The sequence below is a fragment of the Rattus norvegicus genome, chromosome X, assembly GCF_021556685.1.
Source record: "Rattus norvegicus strain SHRSP/BbbUtx chromosome X, alternate assembly SHRSP_T2T, whole genome shotgun sequence".
In the NCBI taxonomy this organism is placed as follows: domain Eukaryota; kingdom Metazoa; phylum Chordata; class Mammalia; order Rodentia; family Muridae; genus Rattus; species Rattus norvegicus.
Genome location: NC_141554.1, coordinates 105,954,241 through 105,975,475, shown reverse-complemented (window position 1 = coordinate 105,975,475; position 21,235 = coordinate 105,954,241). Strand labels below are relative to the sequence as shown.

Below are 21,235 nucleotides of genomic sequence, written 5' to 3'. Positions count from 1 at the left end.
GGCTGATTTCCACCAGGATTTTCCTCTCTCTAGTCCCTTAACAAGTTTTCACTGGCCTTTAGGGACTTTCTAAAGTTTTTATTTGTTTTCTGTTTTCCATGTAAGTGGTTTGGAGATGGACAATTAAACCTCTTTGTCTAATCAAACTTGATTCTTTTTATCAATCCCCGTGTGGAGTAGTTGCGGGGGTATTTTAAAATATTTAATTGACAAAATTGCGTGTGTTTAAATATACACTCATCTTGTATAATAACTGCCACAGTCAAATTAACCCATTCATTATCATCAATAGTTACGTGTATATGTGTGTGTGTGTGTGTGTGTGTGTGTGTGTGTGTGTGTGTGTGTGTGTGGTGGAGACACTTAAATCTGTTCTCTTATCCAACTTCAAGTAAGCAATCGAGTATAATACAGTCTCCACGTTGCACATTAAATCTCCAGAAGCTACTCATCTTGTAGTTCACGATTTGTTTAGCACTATTTTTCTGTTTTCGCTATGTCTGTGCTCGTTACTTTCCCCTAAGATGAAGCACCTAGAGCTGGAGACAGAACTCTAGTTAGGGTCTTAAGTTCTCAGTGCTTCAAGCCCAGAAGATACTCACTTTCCTACATATTTTACTTCTAGAAAAAAGGCTCAATGTCACCTTAACTTTTCTCTCAGCCATTTTTGTTTCAAACTTGCCATTTCTTTTAGTTGCTATCAGCAAAGCCCAGGTACCATTTTCTTTTTTTAAAGATGTATTTATTTTTTTTAATATGAGTACACTGTAACCGTCTTCAAACACACCACAGGAGGGCATCAGATCCTATTACAGATGGTTGTGAGTCACCATGAGGGTGCTGGGAATTGAACTCACAGGACCCCTGGGAGAGCAGCCAATGCTCTTAAGCACTGAGCCAATGCTCTCCAGCCCCCAAGTACCACTTAACAGGCATCACAGCCACCCACCCTACATCCTACCTGGAGATATTTGAATTTCAAAGTTGGAATCTAGTTGTGAGACATCACTCTTCACCTTGTAAAATACATTGTTGAGTTTGAACTCTTACACCAAATGATGCAGGTCTTTTTGAATATTAATTACCCTGATTCATCAAGTACACAACCTTTCACTATTTATACAATACATTAATTGGGCTACTTTTTCCCCAGGCTAGCCTTGAACTCATGAGCCTTCTGCCTCTGCCCTCTACAGCATGCCCTACTGGAGTGAACCACTACAACTGGCTGGGCTACTTTCTCTATCTTCCACACAGCTGTTTACTACAGCTGGCACCAAGATCAGAACCTACAGCATGAGTGTGGAGGTCAGGAGAACCGCTAATGAAAACCACTTCTCTCCTTCCATGGGAATTGGACATAAGTCATCAGGCTTGGCAGCAAGTGCTTTACCTGCTGACCCATCTCCATGGGGAACAATTTGAACTTACACTAGCTTATTTGTTCGCACTATGGTATGAGTGAGAGTGCTGGGTAAGTGGCTGTGGTCAAAGGTTCCTACCTTTATTCTGCCTTCTGCCTTTGCCTCCCTAATTTCCCACAATGCTGTTATTTAACTCCCAATTCCCACCCCAAATGGACCTTTAGAAATGATGGAGCATGTGACAAGAAGCATCTAACTGAGGACAAAGGAAGGTATGGTGAGTGTCTATGGTCACTCCATTGATGGCTGGCACAGTTACTGCATGTGACTAAGGAAAGGTCATAACTTGTCAATAAAGCTTGGACCATAAAGGGAGAGCCACATGAACTTGGTGCCCATTGATCTGTACCAGTGAAATGATTTACTGATCTGCCATTCTACAAATGCTTAGAAAAAATCCCAGCGCTTTCAGTTCTGACCCACTTTTGGGATCAGTAATATGTTCCTGTATTAGGGTGTAATATGAAAATGGCCGGTGAGAGAAGACAGACAAGATCAGTCACCAGGGCCTCTACCACCATCACTGGCAAATATCGGCTACATTTCTTTAGAGAATTCTCAGGGAGAAGAGGGAAGCTGGGACACAAACTCAGGACCCGCGGAGGGAACATTCGGACTTCAAAGATCACATCTAGTCTTGTTTACTAGTTGATGGAATCAAAGACAATATTGTACCTTGTTTATCTTGGAGGAAAAAAATGAAACAGAATCTCCTATGTTGTGCAGGCTTTGAACTGGTGATAGTCCTGCCCCTCCATCACCCCAGTAGCTTTAATTATATGTGCGTTTCATCATGGCTCATAAGGCTGCAATTTGAAGGTAGAATATTCAAAAGAACATTTGAAGAAATGGGGAAGGGCTTATATTCAGGCATCTTTATGTGCAGAAGAAAATTGCTTTCTTAGAAAATGACTCAGCAGGGAAGTCTTGTCTCTACCTCTGTCGGGCTTTGTATTTCAGGGTCTCTGAGTGAGACTTCTTTGTCCTACAAGTTGAATTGTGTGGTCCTGACTCTCCCCTACTGAGGCGACAGGAGACCTTAAAGACACTGGCACCTCTCTTCTTCCTGTACTGATCATCCCCCACAGTCCTTTAGGTATGTCATCCCTTTGCTCCAGGAAGGATAGTCTGATGACCTGTTTGCTCAGCCTAGCCCCATCATCTTAGGGGACTCAACCACTCCAGTAATGGGAAGAAAGTGTCTCTCAGAGCTGGGCTCTATGGGTGTAATGCGGGGAGGGGAGGGTTGGAGGGGAGCGGAATAGGGACGGCAGCTCGGAAGCAGATACCATATTGCTAAGAAGAAAAAAAAAAGGCATTGGTTTAAGTCAGGAAACAAAAAAAGGGAACTGAGTGGCTGTGAAAGGGTGGGGTTTGCTCAGACTGTCCTTCCTCTCTGGACTGTAAGAATATGTCTCCAGGGCCAGTGTCTTCAGAGATCAAGTCCCACCTTCCAAGTCCTGGCATCTCACTACGTCTGGGAAGCTACCTGCATTAAGTGAGAACTGAGGTGGGTCTGGGGTGAGGCAGGGCTTGGGCAGCAGCCATATTTCCTTCTGTTGGAACCCTCGAAGGTCGGACAGGAAGCATGGCTGCTTCCATCTATCTACTGGTGGAGGAAGCTCATGGAGAGTGGGAGTGTCACAGCAGAAGGCCTGGTATTCCCTTCCAACACTGCAGGGAATATAAGGGTCTTTTGAAGACAGCGACTGTGATGGGGTGGTTATAGGAACAGGAAACCTGAGGTGTCCATCTGAAACGACAGCAAATGTTGGAGGGGAGCTCTGCAGCTCTCGGTGGGTAAGAGACTCCACAGGCAGCAGCCAGGTAAAAGCAAGTCGTTTTTACCAAACACAAAATGGATCCTTGTATCAATGAGAACCTTCGAAGAAGGAATTCCAGGAGGCTGCTTGGTCTGCAAAACCTAAAATAGCTCATGTGTCTCAAACGGCAGTGCTGAGGAAAGGTCTGTGCTACATAGGGTGGAAGCAACTTGTTTTGCCCTGCAACAGGCCAAATAGTACTAGGATAAGGGCTGGCTCATAGGAAGGATTGTGTGGAGGCTGTGGCAGCCTCGTGGTTAATAGTGGGTAGGAAACAGAGCCAGCGGAATGCAGCCTCTGCCTCAGCCAAGACAGTGTGGCCAACCCCTGAGGTCTCCGGAAAGGTTTTTCCTCTTACAGTTACCTACCATGTGCATGCTGTCTTTTCTCTTGGCTTCATTATCTTTCCTCTCGTCTCCTTTCTGCTCTCTCTCCTTCCTCTTCCTTTCCTGGCTAGTATCCCCTGATCCAGAATCAGCACTTAACAGCCTTTTTAAATAGCATCAAATTTGTCCTGCCCCTTTCTCCTCGGGGTCCTTTGTTTTTTTTTTTCTCCTACCCGCTCCCCATCTACCTGTTCCTTTGTTCTGGACCGTTACTGCTAGCAGTTTAAGTGTAAATAAATGTAAAGTAGTTAAGGCCCCTGGCAAGAGTAAGTGCTGGATCTCAGCAGTCGTTACTAGTTTGGTTCTACCACAGTCCTGCCAGTCCCCAGTAGGGTTGGCCTAGGGGCAAATAGAGAGAAATGTTTGACTCTGCTTAGATCAAGCTGATGGTGACATTCTGAAACGAGCCTCCAGACATCCAAATGGAATCATATCCTCCTCAGTACCGAGCTCTCAAGATTGGAAGGTTTGACCCATGCCAAGTATTTCCAGGGACGGAGCAGCAGCTGTCCAGAGGCTGAGGTTGGGGTGGGTGTATGCAGCTCAAGGCCTATCCACCCATCCTCTCTGTTAGGTAAATGCCTTAGCTCTGTTCTTTCCCTCATTTTGTTACACTTCTGAAGCAAGGGCACTATTGCCTTTCTCAATTATTTGAAATGAGCCACAAAATGCAAATTCTCATGGAGACCTAAAGTATTACAGATACACGGTATCCCTTAAGCCTTGCCTTATCCATTGTAGACTATGTATTTATCTTTTTATGTGGAAGAAAGGTCTTGCCTACCTAGTCAAGGCTATGTAGCCCAGACTCGTCTCAAACTTGTGGTCCTTCTGGCTTACTCACCTGCATGCTGGGATTACATGAGGACGTTGCTGCATCCACCTGACCTCTATTTTATTTAGGCCGTTTAATCTATTCGCTTGTGCAAAAAAAAAAAGATTCCTGTTGCTAATTGCTGTTGATGTTTTGTTTAGAATCTTTGCAAATGCCTATGGGGGAGAAATAGTGTAACTTTCTGTCTACTTGTAGGGTCTTGGTGCAGTTTAAACAGGCACTATGATTTGTTCTTTCCATCTGAGCAAATTTCCTATAAAGTATCTTGTCAGTGATCTGGAGCCATAGCAGGAAGTCACTTCGATATAAGGGGGAAGACATCTCTTCTGAAACCCAAAGTTTGGGCGTTCTCCAAACAGTCATATGTATCGGTTTCTCTACTTTTCCCTGAGCAGTGCTCAGATCTAATTGCTAACCTCTGAAGAGAAGGGACGGCTAGAATTCAGGGCACAACAGAACACAAGAAGAGCTGGAGGTGGTGGCACACACTTGTAATCGCAGCACTAACGAGGCTGAGGCAGGAGGTTTGCCTGGAGTTCCAGACCAACATGAACCACAGAGGAGGAGTGGGAGGGGGGGGGGAGGAGGAGGAGGAGGAGGAGGAGGAGGAGGAGGAGGAGGAGGAAGAGGAGGAGGAAGTAGTTGTTGTTATGGAGGAGACTGACTTTTTTTTTACTCCAAACCTGCTTGGTTATGCATGAAGTCATCAGGGGAGGGGGAGGGGACACACCTCTGAGGCGCCTGAAACAATTGGGCCACGTGTAACTTTCAGTTTGTTATGGAGGTTTATGTACAGTAATTGAGCATCATCTTAGAACTGTATAAACCTGGGGTGTCTAACCACAGGCATTCCTCCCCACTGCCCACTCTCTGAATGCCCTCTTCAAAGACGCCTCAAAATGCAAAAATTTCAGGTTATTTGAACCCTAGCTTTTCTCACTGCTGACCCTCACCAAAGTGAAAATAAAGCCTGACTCCAAAAAAGAAATTTAGAGAGTTATGAGCAATTGAGTTTTAGACAAATGGAGGATTAAAATAAACTCGTTTAGTGAAAAAGTTAGTGTAGAATAAAGCCAGAGTTTTTTTTTTTTAATCACTGAAAGTGACATGAAAATGAAGTAAAGATGTAGAGGAAAAGAACTCAGTCTCTCAAAGCCTGCTATTAGGAGCAGAACTTGGTACACTATCTCTGGAGGCAGTTTGGCAATATGTAGAGAAATGCAAAATGCACACACAATTTTTCACATTTCTGTATATATATGCATATATATTGTGGTGTGTATATGTGTGTTTATGATATGTGTGTCTGTTTCTGTGTACATGGTGTGTGTGTGTGTGTGTGTGTGTGTGTGTGTGTGTGTGGTTTTTTTCATGGTGTAGATGTGTATATGTATCTGTGTGTATATATCAGTACCTGTATGGTGTGTGTGTGTGTCTGTATTTGGGTATGTGTGTGGGTATTTGTGTGTGTGTGTGTTTGTGTGTGTGTGTGTGTGTGGTGTGTCTGTATGGTGTGTACACATGCACAAGTATGTGCCGACGCCTTCAGAGAGTGTCAGAGTTACAGGATGCTGTAAGTGGCTTGATATGGATGCTGGGAACTGAACTCCAGTCCTTTGGATAAAGAGCAGGCACCCTTCTTACCTGCTGAGCCATCTCTCCAATTCCTCCTCCTCCTCCTCCTCCTCCTCCTCCTCCTCCTCCTCCTCCTCCTCCTCCTCCTCTTCCTCCTCATTTCTCTTGTTATTTAGACTTTGAGACAGGGTTTCGCTGTGTATCCCAGGCTGGCCTTAAACTCACTATGTGATCCTCCTGTCTCAGCCTCCTGAGTGCTGAGAGGGCACTCATACTTCATAGCCATGGCTAGGAATAATGGTAAAGAAAAATCTTAGAATTGTTTTTTTTTTTTTTGGCAAGAAGTATGTTGCATGGCAGGATGAATGGATATATGGATAATTTTAAACATAAGTAACCTATACATGATATGTGCAATATGATTCCAAATCTAAGAAAAGTACACAGGAAAAAACAAAAAGATGCCACGATTCAAATACATCTATATAGGAAGTTTGTGGTTGATTTTTAAATTTTTAGTATCATTAAACTTGAAACATTTTCTACAATGAATTTGCATTATTTTGATCTAATAGGGAAAAATAAATGTTTAACCAAAGGGAAACAAAAAATCATTTGAAAAATAAGCCAGATATAATGGAAATCTTCGTTATAAATCTGTTCACCTGTTGTGTTGACAAAGTAAGTATTTTTCAGTCAAATTTGAGCAGTGTTTCCTGAGAACTTATTGCTAACATTTGGGTTGCCTTGATACTATGAGCCTGGCATTGTAAAGACATTTCTTCTGCCTGGGCTTGATGATATATGCCTCTAATTCTAGTACATGGGGACGCAGAAGCAGGGAAATTCTGAGTTTAAGGCCAGCCTGATCTACATAGTGAGTTCCAGGATAGCCAGGACTATGTAATGAGACCTTCTCAAAGAAAAGAGAAAGGAATAGAAAAGAAAAGAAGAGAAGAGAAGAGAAAAGAAAAGAAAAAGAGCTACTGGGTTTAATAGCACCACATAAATTGGGTGTGGGAATGCAGGCCCATAATCCCAACACTCAGTGCACAGAGGAAGGAGAAGATCAGAAGGCCATGGTCATCCTTGACTACATAGGAACAGCCTCAGCTACATGGAACCTTGGTGGGGTGGGAGGAAGAAAAATCAACCTAAATCAACCTGGGAAGTAATAGCATGCTACAGAAACTGCAGGAGCTATAGATGGATGAAGATGGACAAGGTACACAGGCTACACATATTAATTTTATTATGTTTGTTGTCAAGAACCAATGAAATAACCCATGTAAGATGTTGGTCAGAAGTTGGGATGTGTGGCTCAGTGGTAGAGCTCTAGCCTAGCCCGCACAAGGTCCTGAGCTTCATCCCTAGCACCACAAACATAAACGATAAAATAATCTAAAGTGACTGACAGCTAGATGACACTAGAACAGGACTTCTTTCCTTTTTGTTTCATAAAGAATAGAAATAGCCAGATGCTTGATGGCCAACTATCAAGAGCTTTAAAGGAGAAATAATGAGAAAATGCTACTTCTTTGATATTCTGGTTAAGTAGTTCTGTTGGAGTACTATTGACTCACAGCTCTCTCATCAACTCTCTCCAATCGTAGGTGAGCTGGGTCATTTCCTCCATATTGCTTCAGTTGTTTCTAGTAGTATTTCATCTTACCCTAAGCAAGGATAATTGCCAGTAATGATTTCATTTATTGATTCTTCAAGTGCTATTGATATTAATGCCTTGGCATGGTGCAGGTTGTGTGATAACTGAACTCTGACTAATAGGCTTCCTCTTTTTGAATTCTACTGCTGCATATAGAGCTGAGAGGCTGCAAAAAGGTGCCTATGTGTACTCCTTGTATTTGGATTTTAATAATGTTACAACACTGAAACTATGTGTCACACCAACAACTCGGATTTTCTCCCTTTTCTTTCTTCCCACCTGTATGAAGCCCTCTCAGTATATGTGACATTTCTGTTACTTCAGTTTCCACTGAGTCTCTCACCCCTTGACTAACACATGCAAGGTCAGCTCTCATCATGCATATTTTTGTGTGTGTTTGAATGGCATCTATTAGCCAATGAAATCACTAGAGGCAAAATTAGAGCTTCCCACAATAAGTGGCTCCAAGGCTCTACCTGTTATCTTCTATATTATTGGCTGGTGGACCAGAGGTACCTAAGAAGGAAGTACCTCCTTTTTAGGCTGTGTGAGTCTGGATTGCATTCTAAGGAAAGGAAGAAGAACGAAGGGATAGCAAACCATGGACATTGCAGTAACCATGCAGTTCAACGGTCTAGAGGTAGAGGCTATCTTACTCCTCGCTCAGAGTGGCATAGTGGCTTACTTCCTCATATTAGACTAGCACTAAAGCTTACCTCGACACAAGCACTGTACAAATTGGATTTGTTCAAAGAAGGAAGGAAGGAAGGAAGGAAGGAAGGAAAGAAAGAAGGAAGGAAGAGGCAACAGCAGCACATGTCTTAGAGGACATTAGGAGCAGGTATCAGGACTGAAACTGACAATGGGTCTAAGCAGGAACGTGTTCACTAAGATCATACAACATAATAGAAGGTAAAAAGGCTCATGGTTCCTTGGGATGCATTTGACCCTCTACTGCTCGTGCTACTCAGTTTCCTTAGGGTTTTATTTTGCCTTCTGTAATTTGGGTCTTTGATTATGAAAAGACACTTGATTGTAATTCATCATGAAGCAAGAGTGATATTATCGCAAATGGCTTAGCAGTCAATAAGTAATAATGACTTATTAGTTGCAATCAATAAGTGATAATGACTTATTAATTACAAGCAACAAAGTGATAATTACTTAGTAATTATAATTAATAAGTAACGATGACTTATTAATTACAATTACTAAGTAATAACCAAATGATAAGTAATAATAACTTATTACTCCATGACATAGCAATTAATAAGACTAGAGTATAAGGTTTGCTGTGTTACCACTGCTTGTGAGTAATTGGAGAATTATGCTATTAAGCGAAAATTTGGAGGTTGGCTGAAACTGAAGGTAGGACTGACGGCTTGTCACTCTGGTGGGAGTCCATTTTAGGCAGAGGGCAAGAAAGGGGACTTATGTAGCAAGGTGAAGGGAAGGGTTTGCATTTCTGCATCATTTCTTTTTAAAGATTACTAACAAAACACTAACCTGAGCTGGAGAGATGGCTCAGCCATTTAGAGCAATGACTGCTCTTCTAGAGGGCCTGAGTTCAAATCCCAGCAACCACATGGTGGCTCACAACCATCTGTAATGAGATCTGATGTCCTCTCCTGGTGTGTCTGAGGACAGTGACAGTGTACACAGATACATAAAATAAAGAAATAAATCTTTTTGAAAAATTAACCCAACCCACTGCCAGAAGGCTGCAGCAACTGTGCCATAGACAGAAAGCAGAGATCATTCTGACAGTCTCTGAAACCATTTTTGTCTTCTTAGCATGGTAATAGAACTGTCTGGGGTTGGGGATTTAGCTCAGTGGTAGAGCGCTTGCCTAGCAAGTGCAAGACCCTGGGTTTGGTCCCCAGTTCCGGAAAAAAAAAAAGAACTGTCTACACCACAGGAAAGGGCAAAACAACTGTACATAGCACCAGGCTTTAATTAAAAACCACCAAACCAAACCAAACCAACCCCAAACCCCCCTTGTTCTCCCTCCTTTAAAAAAAATCACCTTTTCAGAGGAAAAAAAGTAGAAGTGCTGACTTTACTTTTTTGGTTTTTATAGTGCCACAAAAAGCAAAAGGTATTTCGTGAGAATAAAATTTCACACTCCTTCCAGGGAAAAGGCCTCTGATTCTAAGCTAAGTTCCAAGGAGATATAATGATTTTTTTGTTACTCTGTGGTCCGTTTTTATGACTATCATCTTTTCACATATGTTTCTAATGAAACTTTAGAATTGGCAGAATTGTGTGTAAACTTTAGGTAGATTGAGGTAAGAGTGTGTGTGTTTGCTCACACACATACGAGCGTGCGCGTGCGTGTCTGTCTGTCTGTCATTCTTGAGCTGTGCTTGGTGTGCATACCTATAGTCTAGATAGCACTGCAGATGCTGAAGCAGCAGAATTGGTCTGACGTCTGGGCCTGTCTTGGCTTCCAAATGAGTGGAAGGTCAGCATGAGCTACATTGGGGTTTCAATCCTCAGCACCACAGAAAAGCATTTGATGGCTTTGTGGAATTTTCTGGAGAATTCTAAGCATATTTCTCTTCCTAAATGAGCACAGCTGGCATCCTTAAGAGTAACATAGTTACTTTACTTTTTAAAAAAATATATATGTTATTTTATTGTATGGTTATGAGTGTTTTGCCTGTACTAACATATACGCACCACTAGCATAGTGGATGCCCAAGGACAGAAGAAGGCACCAAATATCCTGAAACTAGGGTTACAAGTGTTTGTGAGCCATCATCTGGGTGTCAGAAACTGAATCCTGATTTTCTGCAGGAACAACAAGTGCTTTTAACCACTGCTCCATTGATACATCACTTTTACCTGGTGCCATCTGAAAGAAACCATCTAAGGAGAAGGGAAAGGGAGGCCGAAGTGCTAAAGTACTGTAGGAAAGCTGGTCTCAGCTTGAAAACAAAGCTCTCCTTTATACCCTGGTTAGCAGGGAGTGAGCTAAGTCACCTGGCTGGCAGTTATTGTGTGCTCATAAGTACAGGTGAAGCCTCCATGTCTTTTTAGCTACAGACCTGAGTGGGTAACTTTCGAAAGATTACATCATTGTTTAAGATCCTGGGAACTGAAAGTTCAGTGTGTGCCTTAGTGACTTCTGGTACTTGAATTCTCCCTTTGAGCATATCAGGGTCAATGGTTTCACAGAAAATTTTGCAGTTTACAGATTTGGAATGTGCCATAAAAGGGTAAATAGTGTAACGTGGTGTCTAGATATTCCTGACCACCCGAGGGCACACTGTTGGCCTACAGAGCATTCAGTTCCCTTACACAAGAAGCCCAGTTTTATAAACTCAGCACGTAGAATCAATCCCCTGGTTAAATAGTATGCATTCACTGTACTTGAAATTTGACCAAGTTGGGGACTGTGAAAGAAGATGTTCAGGCAGAAATAAGGCTCCTTGCTAGTGCTATCTATTTGTGTTTTGTTTACAACAGGTAGCAGGGTTAAGGCAGAACCAGGTAGGACAAAAATGACTATGCTAGAACCTTAAAACCTTTTACTATCCACAGCACACAGACAAGTTCCAGAGAGAGGAAGCCATGGCTGCTGTGATACTGGAGAGCATCTTTCTGAAGCGCTCCCAGCAGAAAAAGAAAACATCACCTTTAAATTTTAAGAAGCGCCTATTTCTCCTGACTGTGCACAAACTTTCATACTATGAATATGACTTTGAACGTGGGGTAAGTTTCCCAAATTACGAAGCGCAAATTTCACCATTTCAAGGACATAGTCTTGGATCTTCTGTGAGACACGAGATATGTCTTCCATGGTAGCAAGGGTTGGTGGGTAGGAATTAAGTAGACCTAAGTACATCAAACTCAAAAAAATATTTCCTAGCCTAGGAGGAGGTACAGTCATGCCAGGGAAAAAAGTCAAGGGTGTTAGGAAGCTATTCAGAATGTCTTACCATGGGATTGTGTGGTTGGTAAGAACTCACTATATGCTTGTTGAGAATAAAATCCAAGAACTTGACATCGCTTTTTTATTTCTGTGGCAAAAATGCATATAATCATTTATTCTTCTATGTTATCTGCTTCCCATTTGGTATTTAAAGGTTAGATAAAATGTTGGATTTTTTTCAAACTAACAGGTTCTGCCAGGCACAGTGACACATACTTTTACTCCCAGCACTCGGGTTTATGTAGTGAGTTCTAGGCCAGCCAGGGCTACATAGTGAAACCTGTGTCCAAAACAAACGAACAAAAACAAAACAAAACAAACAAACAAAAAAACCAAAAAAAGGTTCTGTTAGGTTGCAAGTACCACCTCACCACGACAGTGACTAGATAACAGTGTGTAAATATCTGGTTGCTTGATCACTCGTAATCTTTCTCCATTTTCTTCCTCATTCTTTCCTTCAGAGAAGAGGCAGTAAGAAAGGTTCAATAGATGTCGAGAAGATCACCTGTGTTGAAACAGTAGTTCCTGAAAAAAATCCCCCACCAGAAAGACAGATTCCAGTTCCGGTAAGATGAAGCTTGTGTCAAAGAGGGGGAGCTACAGACTGTAAGGCGCTTGAAATTCTCAAATACTCCAAATACAATGGTGGTGGTGTAGTGCATTGTTTTGTTTCCTTAACAAATTCTTCACAGGGAGCCAGCAAGATTGTTCAGTGGGGAGGGGAACTTGCTGCCACGCCTGATGACTTGAGCTCCATCCCTGAAAATTGTCCTCTCACCTCCACCTAAGAACTGTGCCTCATATGTGGACACTCGCGCACGCGTGCGCACGCATACACACACACACACACACACACACACACACACACATACACACACACACACACGAAACAAATAGCAAGAATGCAAGAAAAATAATTGTTTTCATTCAGGCTGGATATGGTAAAGTGCTTGCCACAGCAAGCCCAAGGTCTTCAGAATCCCCAGAATTCACCTCAAGCCAGGCCTGGCAGTGCATTTGTAAACTCAGCACTCCTATGGCAAGATGGGAGGTGGAGACAGGAGAATTCCTGGAAGCTCAAGGTCCAACTAGTTTGACATATGCAACAGCTGAAAAAGTGACCTTGTCTCAAAGAAGGTGGGAGGTGAGAACTGATACCCGAGGCTGTCCTCTGACATGCACAGGCACACTCCTGCAAATACATACATACAGATACATACATACATGCATGTTTTAAAAATTGCTTTCCTTTTTTGAAGATTTACTTTTAAATATGTGTATTATGTTTATATGTGGCTATGCATGTTATATATATATACATACGTCTATACATACATATATATACACACTCATATACATTATATAATTAGAATATAATATTATTATATACCTTGACTTATTTTCTTTGGGAAGGGGTTGGTATTTTAGATTTTTTATGGGTGTGTGTAGCATAAGCTTATGCAAATACACATGAACCTGTTTGAGTGTATGTGGGAGCCAGGGGCCTTTCTCTGTCAGTCACTCTCCTCCTTTTCCGTGTAAACTTTTAAAATTATATTTATCTGTGTGTGTATTATGTATGTATGTATGTATGTATGTGTGTGTGTGTGTGTGTGTGTGTGTGTGTGTGTGTGTATGTATGTATGTATGTACTCGTTATTTATTTGAGACAGAGTGATTGCTAGCCAGGAATACATTATGTAGACCTACCTGAATTTAAACTCAGAGGCTCACCTGCCCCTGCCCCCTCAGTGCTCGGATTACAAGTGTGTGCTAGCAGGCCTGGCTGCACTTAGTTGTTTGTTTGTTTGGTGCATGTAAGTGGGTAGGTTCAAACGCACCACAGCATAAATATGGAAGCCAGAGGTCAACTCATGGAAATCAGGTCTTGCCTTCCACCATCAAGGCTCGGTGACAAGTGCTTTGACTCTCTGAGCCATTTGGGGAGCTGGAGTTACAGACATTTATTAACTGCCAAGTTGGTGTTGAAAATCAAATCCAGGTTCTCTGAAAAAAAAAAACCAGCCATCTCCTTAGAAACTATCTCCCTATCCCCCCTTTAAAAGGTTTACTACTTTGTGAATGTTTGTGTGCATGTATGTGCACTACATGCATGCCTGCTACCTGGTGTCAGTGGAGGCCAGAACACTGTATAAGTTCTGCTGTTTTCTGGGTCCCCTGAAATTGAAGTTGCAGGCAGTTGTGAGCCTCCATGTAGGGCCTGGGAACCAAATCCTGGTCCTTTGCAAGATTAGCAAGGACTCTTTGCTTTTTCTGGATTTTCAAGCAGGTGTGTGTGTGTGTGTGTGTGTGTGTGTGTGTGTGTGTGTGTGTGTGTGTCCCTAGCTCCTGGAACTTATTCTGTACACCAAGCTGGCCTCAGAGTCACAGAGATCTGCCGGCCTCTGCCTCCCTAGTGCTGGGATCAAAGGTGTGTGCCCCAAACATTTTTTAAAGGTATTTGAGTGTTTTGCCTGCATGTATGTAAAGATGCTGTGTTTGAATGTCTGGTGTGAATGGAGGCCAGAAGAGGGTGTCAGAGTGACTGGGCCTAAAGTTCCAGGTGTTTGTGAGCTGTGATGTGAGTCCTGAGATGTAAACTGAGTCCTCTGCAGGAACAGGCTCTACTCTTAATTGCTGAGTCATCTCTCCAACTCCAATAATGCTTTTATTATTTTTGTTTATATTACATTTCATTTTCTAGACGTTGAAAACTACGTAGGATGTATTTCTCCCCATTCTCTATAACATGAGATATTTCAAATAATAGTTAATTTTTCAGAGAAAACATATTTTATTGCTGACTTATTTTTACCGATAAGATTAAACAATAATGTGTCATTTGTGAATTGTATGTTTCTATTTGACCACTTTTTTGAGGTATTTACTGAGTTTCTCCCACTTTCAAAGGCATCTTGATATAAGACTATCAGTCCTTTGTTAATATTATTGTGTTGAAAATATTCTTCCAGTTTTTTAGTCTTTGAATTTGGTTTTGGTTTATTTTATTCTGCCCATGCCTCTTTCCTTCCTCTTGCCTATCTGTCTCTCCTCCTCTTCCCCCTCTTGCCCCTCCCCCCTCCTCCTCCCCCTCTTCCCCCTCCTCCTCTTTCTTCAAGAAATGGTCTCTGTATGTATTTCCAGATGGCCAGGCTGGTCTTGACCTTATGGAAAGCAGGTTCTGTCTCCCAGATAGTAAGATTAAATGTATATGCCAACACATACAGCTCTTTCTTTCTTCTTCCTCTTCCTCTTCCTCTTCTTCTTCTTTTTCTTCTTCTTCTTCTTCCTCCTCCTCCTCCTCTTCTTTTTCTTCTTCTAAATTTTCTTCTTCTTGGATATTTTATCTATTTATATTTCAAATGTTCTCCCCTGCCCTGTTTTCCATATCCCCTCCCCCTGCTTCTGTGGGGATGCACCCATTCCCAGCCACCCACTCCAACTTCAATGCCCTGGCATTACCCTACATTGAGGAAACGAGCCTTCACAGCACCAAGGGATTTTCCTCCTATTGATGCTGGACAATGCCATCCTCTGCTGCATATGTGACCTCTTTTTCTGTTTGTATTTTTGACAGTCTGACAGTCTCCCTCTGTAGCACAGGTAGCCCAGGTTGGCTTAAACTCCCTCTGTACCCAGGCTCCCAAGTACTGGGATTACAGCTGTGTACCATCACACCCACATCCTCATTTCTCTATAATTGTTTTTTTGGCAGTGCTGGTACTTGAATCCAGAATATCGTGCATATAAGGCAAGCACTCTAGCAGTGAGCTACAGCCCCATCCCATCATGCTTCTACTTTCATCTTATTTGCTTAATTCTATCCGAACTTTACATTTGAGTGTGATGTGAAATAGCAATCTAATTCCTAATTGCTGAGAAATTACATTTTTGCCAATGTTTTGAAATGCCTATGGATCTATTGGAATGGAAGTAATCATTAAGAAATTATTTTGGTCCTTGGAGAGATGGTTCAGTAGTTGAAAGCAATCGTTCCTCTTTCAGAGGCATAGGTACAGTTTCTAACATGCGACTGGATGGCTCACCATCAGTACAACTCCAGGTCCAGGGCAAACCATGCCATTTTCTGGCATCTATAGATAGACAGGCGACTAAATACAAAATAAACATTTTTAAAAAAATAAAGGTCTGACATTTTTGCTAGAGTTTTTTGATGCCATGGGAGAAGATTCCCAGTACTGAAAGAAACCTGGAAAAGAGCAGCACTTCTGTCTTAGTTACTTTTCTATTACTGTGTAAACACCATGGCCAAAAGAACTTATAAAAGAAATGTTTAGGGGCTGGAGAGATGGCTTGTGGTTAAGAGACAGCCTGCTCTTCCAGAGGTCCTGAGTTCAATTCCCAGCAACCACATAGTGGCTCACAAGCATCTGTAATGGGATCTGATGCCCACTTCTGGTGTGCAGGTGTACATGCAGATAGAGCACTCATATACATAAATAAATAACCATTATGAAAAGAAATGTTTAATTTGGGGCTTATGGTTTCAGAGGGTTAGAGTCTATGATGGTGGAGCAGAGGCATGTCCACAGGAACAGCTGAGAGCTTACTTACATCATGGTCCACACCTCAGAAGCTGAGAGGTTGAAAATGAGTCTTTTGAAACCCCCAAGCCTATCTCCAGTGACACATGTCCCCCAAGTACAGCACACATCCTAATCCTTCTAACCAAAGATTCCACCAACTAGGGACCAAGTATTCAAATTCATGAGCCAATGGAGGCCATTCTCATCCAAACCACCACAGCATCCATAGGTAACCAACTCTATTTCCTTTTTTCATTACAGAGGAGGGGTGAGGAGTCCAGTGAAATGGAACAGATTTCAATCATTGAAAGGTTCCCGTACCCATTTCAGGTGAGTTATTTTATCTAAGGCACTCTGAAAAAGCCTCTGTAATGAGTAATTAGAAATGAATTGAAGGATACTAGGTCCCAGTGAGTAGAAATTGAAGCCATCAAGGAAGACATGTTAAGGAACCAGGCCTGTTTGGCCCACTGCACAGTATGGCAGTCACTAAATTGAGTTTCCAAGAGAGAAAGAGTTTATTTACAAGGTAGAAAGAGGAGACGCATATCTTAAATAGTCTTCTCTGCTAGGGTTGGAGGACATTTATTGAGAATGTAAGCACGGCAACTTAAGGTATGGACACAGGTGGTTAAAGATAATCAGTTGTTGGCAAATGCAGAATCAATTGTCACTGCTCTTCCTGGGACACATATTCAGAAAATGCATAATCTGAGGGTGGAGTTTTTATCTCTATTAGATCATTCTTTGAGGATCTGTACCGGCACACGTGAAGAGCCAATGGTTTCTCTTAATTTTCTCTTTCCACACTACCCCTTCTAATTTTTCTCTCTCTCAGCCCACTCTCTTTCCTTCGAATCCCCTTCTCCTAACCTCCCCAACCCCCATTCTAACCCTCTTCCTTTCCCTCCTGACCCCACCTCCCTTTTAGTCCTTTCCCTTTCTGTCCTAAACTTTCCATAATAATCTTCCTCTTCCTCTCTCCTCCACCAGTTTTAAAAATGATAAGATCTCTACAAAAGATGTAAGGCAGGTCTCAAACTTACAATCCTCCTACCGTAGCCTCCCAGCTGCTGGGATTACAGGCTTACTAACTATTGCTACCACACCCAGTCAGAACTGGTAATACTGGTTGGTAAGAGACCTTGGAGTTCCTTGAAAGGTAACCCAGGCAACAATTATTATAATTAATCTTCTGTCAGAGGTCTTTGCAACAAAGCTGGGCTGGCTAATACATACCTCAGCTGTGTTATTTGCAGGATTAATGGGGTGTTTTTGAAGTCAAATAAAAGCAAACAAAAGGTAGGTTAGTAGATGAGATTAGCCCAGCTGTGTTTGTTGACTGGTAATGACATAAGTTAGGATTCTGTCCTTCTGTGGAGTCTTAGACATCTCTACATCTTATTTTCTGAATTCCAACATTCATGAGATTGGCTCTCAGGTCCTTGGAAGATACTTTTGAGCTGCAAATGACATATATTTACTAACAGAAGCCCTTCATTTAGTAAGTATGCAGCAAAAGCCTCCTGGGCAGCAAGACTAACAGGCAGAAAGAAAAATGTAAATAAGCAAAGCCTTATTTATTTACTTACATTAAAAGCTTACATGCAACATATGAAATTGACAAGCATATTTGCTTTTTTGTTTTCCCCACCTACCACAATTTCTTTCCATCTACACCTCAAAAAGGTTGTAAATCAGTGGTAGCCATATTCCGTTATGTCTTCTTTGTGATGAGTGAATTGAGAAAGACACTCTGCTTATTGACTGCTCATCTCACTTCCTCCTGGTTCTGCATGTCTATTTAATGGTGGTCATGTGGGTTGAAAAGGCAGAAAAGGGGAGGGAAGGGATAGTATTAGGAAGTTCAGTAGGGGGAGGGCTTATTAGACACTCATATACACTCTGGTCTGGTCTAAACAGATGGAGAGTGTCTTTTTGATGGATGCAGTGCAAGCCATAGAAGAGAGTACGATTTGGGCTTCCAGTTGGCTTGTTTGTATCCTGAGAGCTGGGTAGGTCACATGCAGTGAATGTAGCAGCCTCTGAAGCAGTGAAAGTCAGAAAAGGAAGTGGAAAGTCTCAGGGGAGGGGGCTTTCTGTCATGGATTTATGAGCACAGCAAGACCAACGGGCAAAAAGAAAAATGTAAAATGATTTCTTTCATGTTGCTGACTGTTAGAAAACTTGTAAAGGTAGGATATTTGTGACATAATTTTGACTATCGCTGCCTTGGAACTTGATCTTGTTTGGCTGCATGAGCAGATAATGAAGAACAGCATTATATAATTCATAATTCATAATTCAAAAAACTGTATTTGACTTTAAAGTTCATTGTGTGATGTCTATTAACTTTATGAGAGTTAGACCTCAAACTTTTTTTGAGACATATTTCAGTATGTACCCAAGGCTAGCCTAGAGTTCACCATCCTCCTGCCTCAAGTTCCTGAGTAATGGGATTACAGGTATACGTCACAGGTATATGCTTGACTTTAGAACCAAATCTTTCACATTTTATGCATCTCTGTAATACTTAACACAATGAAAATGGTGTTTGAAAAATACTGATGGATTTGATGATAGTCCCTGATATATACTTATTCATTTTGAAACAAATTTGTAGTTCTTTTTTTAAAAGATTATTTATTACATGTTAATATATTGTAGTTGTCTTCAGATACACCAGAAGAAGGCATCAGATCCCATTACAGATGGTTGTGAGACACCATGTTGTTGCTGGGATTTGAACTCAGGACCTCTGGAAGAGCAGTCAGTGCTCTTAACTGCTGAGCCATCTTTCCAGCCCCAAATTTGTAGTTCTGATTTGGGTTTGTTTTGGCAAATATTAGTGAGAAAACACCACTGGAGAGAGGTGTAAACATCACAAATTAAAATTTTACTCCCTCTTATCCTAGCCAAAAAAATAAATAAATAACAAGAGTTTAAGTCATATAAATTACTCCTTCAAATTTCTTCCATATAACCCAAAATTTAATACTGAGATCATAAAATATCCTTTGCTAAAGGAAAAAAAATCTATCAGCTAAAGAAAACATTGGAAACTAATTAGACATATAAATTAAAACACACATTAAGGGGACTTAAGAGTATTCAAAAGCTAAAAACTTTGAAGCCTTACATCCTTGGACATGAGTAGTTCAGGAATTCTTTAAGTGGTTTACCTGACTCCTGAACCAATGCTAAGTGAATACCCTGTTTGTTTGTTGTTTTTTGTTTGTTTTTCTTTCTTTCTTTCTTTCTTTCTTTCTCTCTTTCATTTATTTTTTGTTTTTCTTTCTTTTAAACTGTACTTTAAAACTTACTCATTGCTCTGAGATCTTTCTTCTTACTTTCTGAGGCCTAACTTTGGAATTTGGTGTGTTTGTCACTCCAGGTCGTATATGATGAAGGACCTCTCTATGTTTTCTCCCCAACCGAAGAGCTGAGAAAACGCTGGATTCACCAGCTCAAAAATGGTGAGGATCACTTTGAAGTTAAACTAGTTTTAGAAAGGAAAATAAGGAAATTGTAAGAAAGAGAGGAGAGGAGAGAGAAAGAAAGAGAGAAGGAGAAATAGAGAAAAGAAAATGAATTAATGAAAGGGAAAAGACTAAGCAGGGGGTAATAGAGGAAGGCGAGGAGCGTGAGAGTGTTTTACCTCAACAGATTAATGTTCCATCATAGGAATAAAAGATAACTTTATAAACTGAGAGTTCTAACTGGGTTCCATCACATCTCTCCAGCACAAATTTGTGCTTTAAAAATGTGGCTATTATTGGTGGGTGGTGATGATGCTGCTGCTGCTGCTGGTGGTGATGTGTGTGCGTGTGTGGGCAATAATGGACAACTTTCAGTATTCAGTTCTCTTCTTCCATTGTGGGTTCCAAAAATGGAACTGGTGTCATTAGGTTTACATCGAAAGTTCCTTTTCCTGGGAAACCATCTCACCAGCCCTCTCTAATGCAGTTTCCTAATCATGGGACACCTTCATTTTCTGATTTATATAACAATATCATGTAAATGCTGCACCATTTACAAAGCCGGTGTATGACTCCATGATTATACAATATTTAACTTGCTGGGTATGAGATGCCTAGCTATAAACATTCATTAGAAGGAGTGCTAGAGTGTTTGAAGTCAGAGTCAAAGAGCTTAGCCACTTTCTCCCATTGATTTTTGCCAAATAGGGCATGGGCTTCTTTGTGGTCCAGCTTTTTCTCCCAAATGACCATGATGATAACGCCTGCCATCCTCACCTCCAGAGTTGCCTGAGAATCAAAAAATATTAACATGTTTAAAAGTATGGGCTGGAGAGATGGCTCAGTGGTTAAGAGCACTTCCAGAGGTCCTGAGTTCAAATTCCAGCAACACATGGTGGCTCACAACCATCTGTAATGGGATCTGATGCCCTCTTCTGGTGTGTCTGAGGACAGCCATAGTGTACTTATATATAATAAATAAAAACATCTTTGAAAACGAAAATAAAATATGTATGAAAAAAACCCATAAGGGACTAGATAAGCCAGAGGCAGCCATCTCTTTATTGTGGGTAAATGTCTTCCAAGGAGCTACTTTGTAGTCGTTGCTTTGTGGAGACCTAAACTTGAACATTTCCTCCGCGTTTCACCACACAGTGATTAAGATAAGCTTCACTGTAAATTCGTGCAGCACAGGATGCATGCGCATATTCTAGTGAGTATATATAGCTACGTGTCAAGTGACTGAGAGATTAACTGGTTGAGTTGACATCAGGAAAGGCTGCCTAGAGAAACAGGAAGGAGGGCAGACTGATAACGGCACAGTTGGGCTAGCATGACAGCCCTTTGTCTTCACGGACATTTAGATTTCAATACTTGGTGGTTGGCCTTGTTCGCTCCTTGAAAGTATAGCTAGTATAAATTATAATCACCAACTGTTTCAAAATAAAGGAGGAAAGGAAGAAAAGGGCCATTGAGTTATTGAATTCTTACTGTGCGCCAGACACTGAGCTAAGTAACTTGTTGTATGCATTATTGCATTTCATTCTCACAATAATCTTGGACTAA

The 21,235-nt window shown here is 41.4% G+C and overlaps 1 protein-coding gene across 6 annotated transcripts in view; it reads left to right on the top strand.

Moving 5' to 3' along the window:
• The first annotated feature begins 2,304 nt into the window (after positions 1-2,304).
• Btk (Bruton tyrosine kinase) overlaps positions 2,305-21,235 on the top strand; it is a 39,546-nt gene continuing 20,615 nt past the window's right edge. For 2 of the 6 annotated variants that reach the window (XM_087600474.1, NM_001007798.2), the window contains 5 exon segments: positions 2,805-2,934; positions 11,253-11,423; positions 12,105-12,209; positions 16,452-16,520; positions 19,585-19,666. Coding sequence is in view for 5 of the 6 variants with exons in the window: in NM_001007798.2 (NP_001007799.2) it covers positions 11,283-11,423; positions 12,105-12,209; positions 16,452-16,520; positions 19,585-19,666 (397 nt within the window). In the remaining variant the exon portion in view is untranslated. 6 annotated transcript variants of the gene reach the window in all.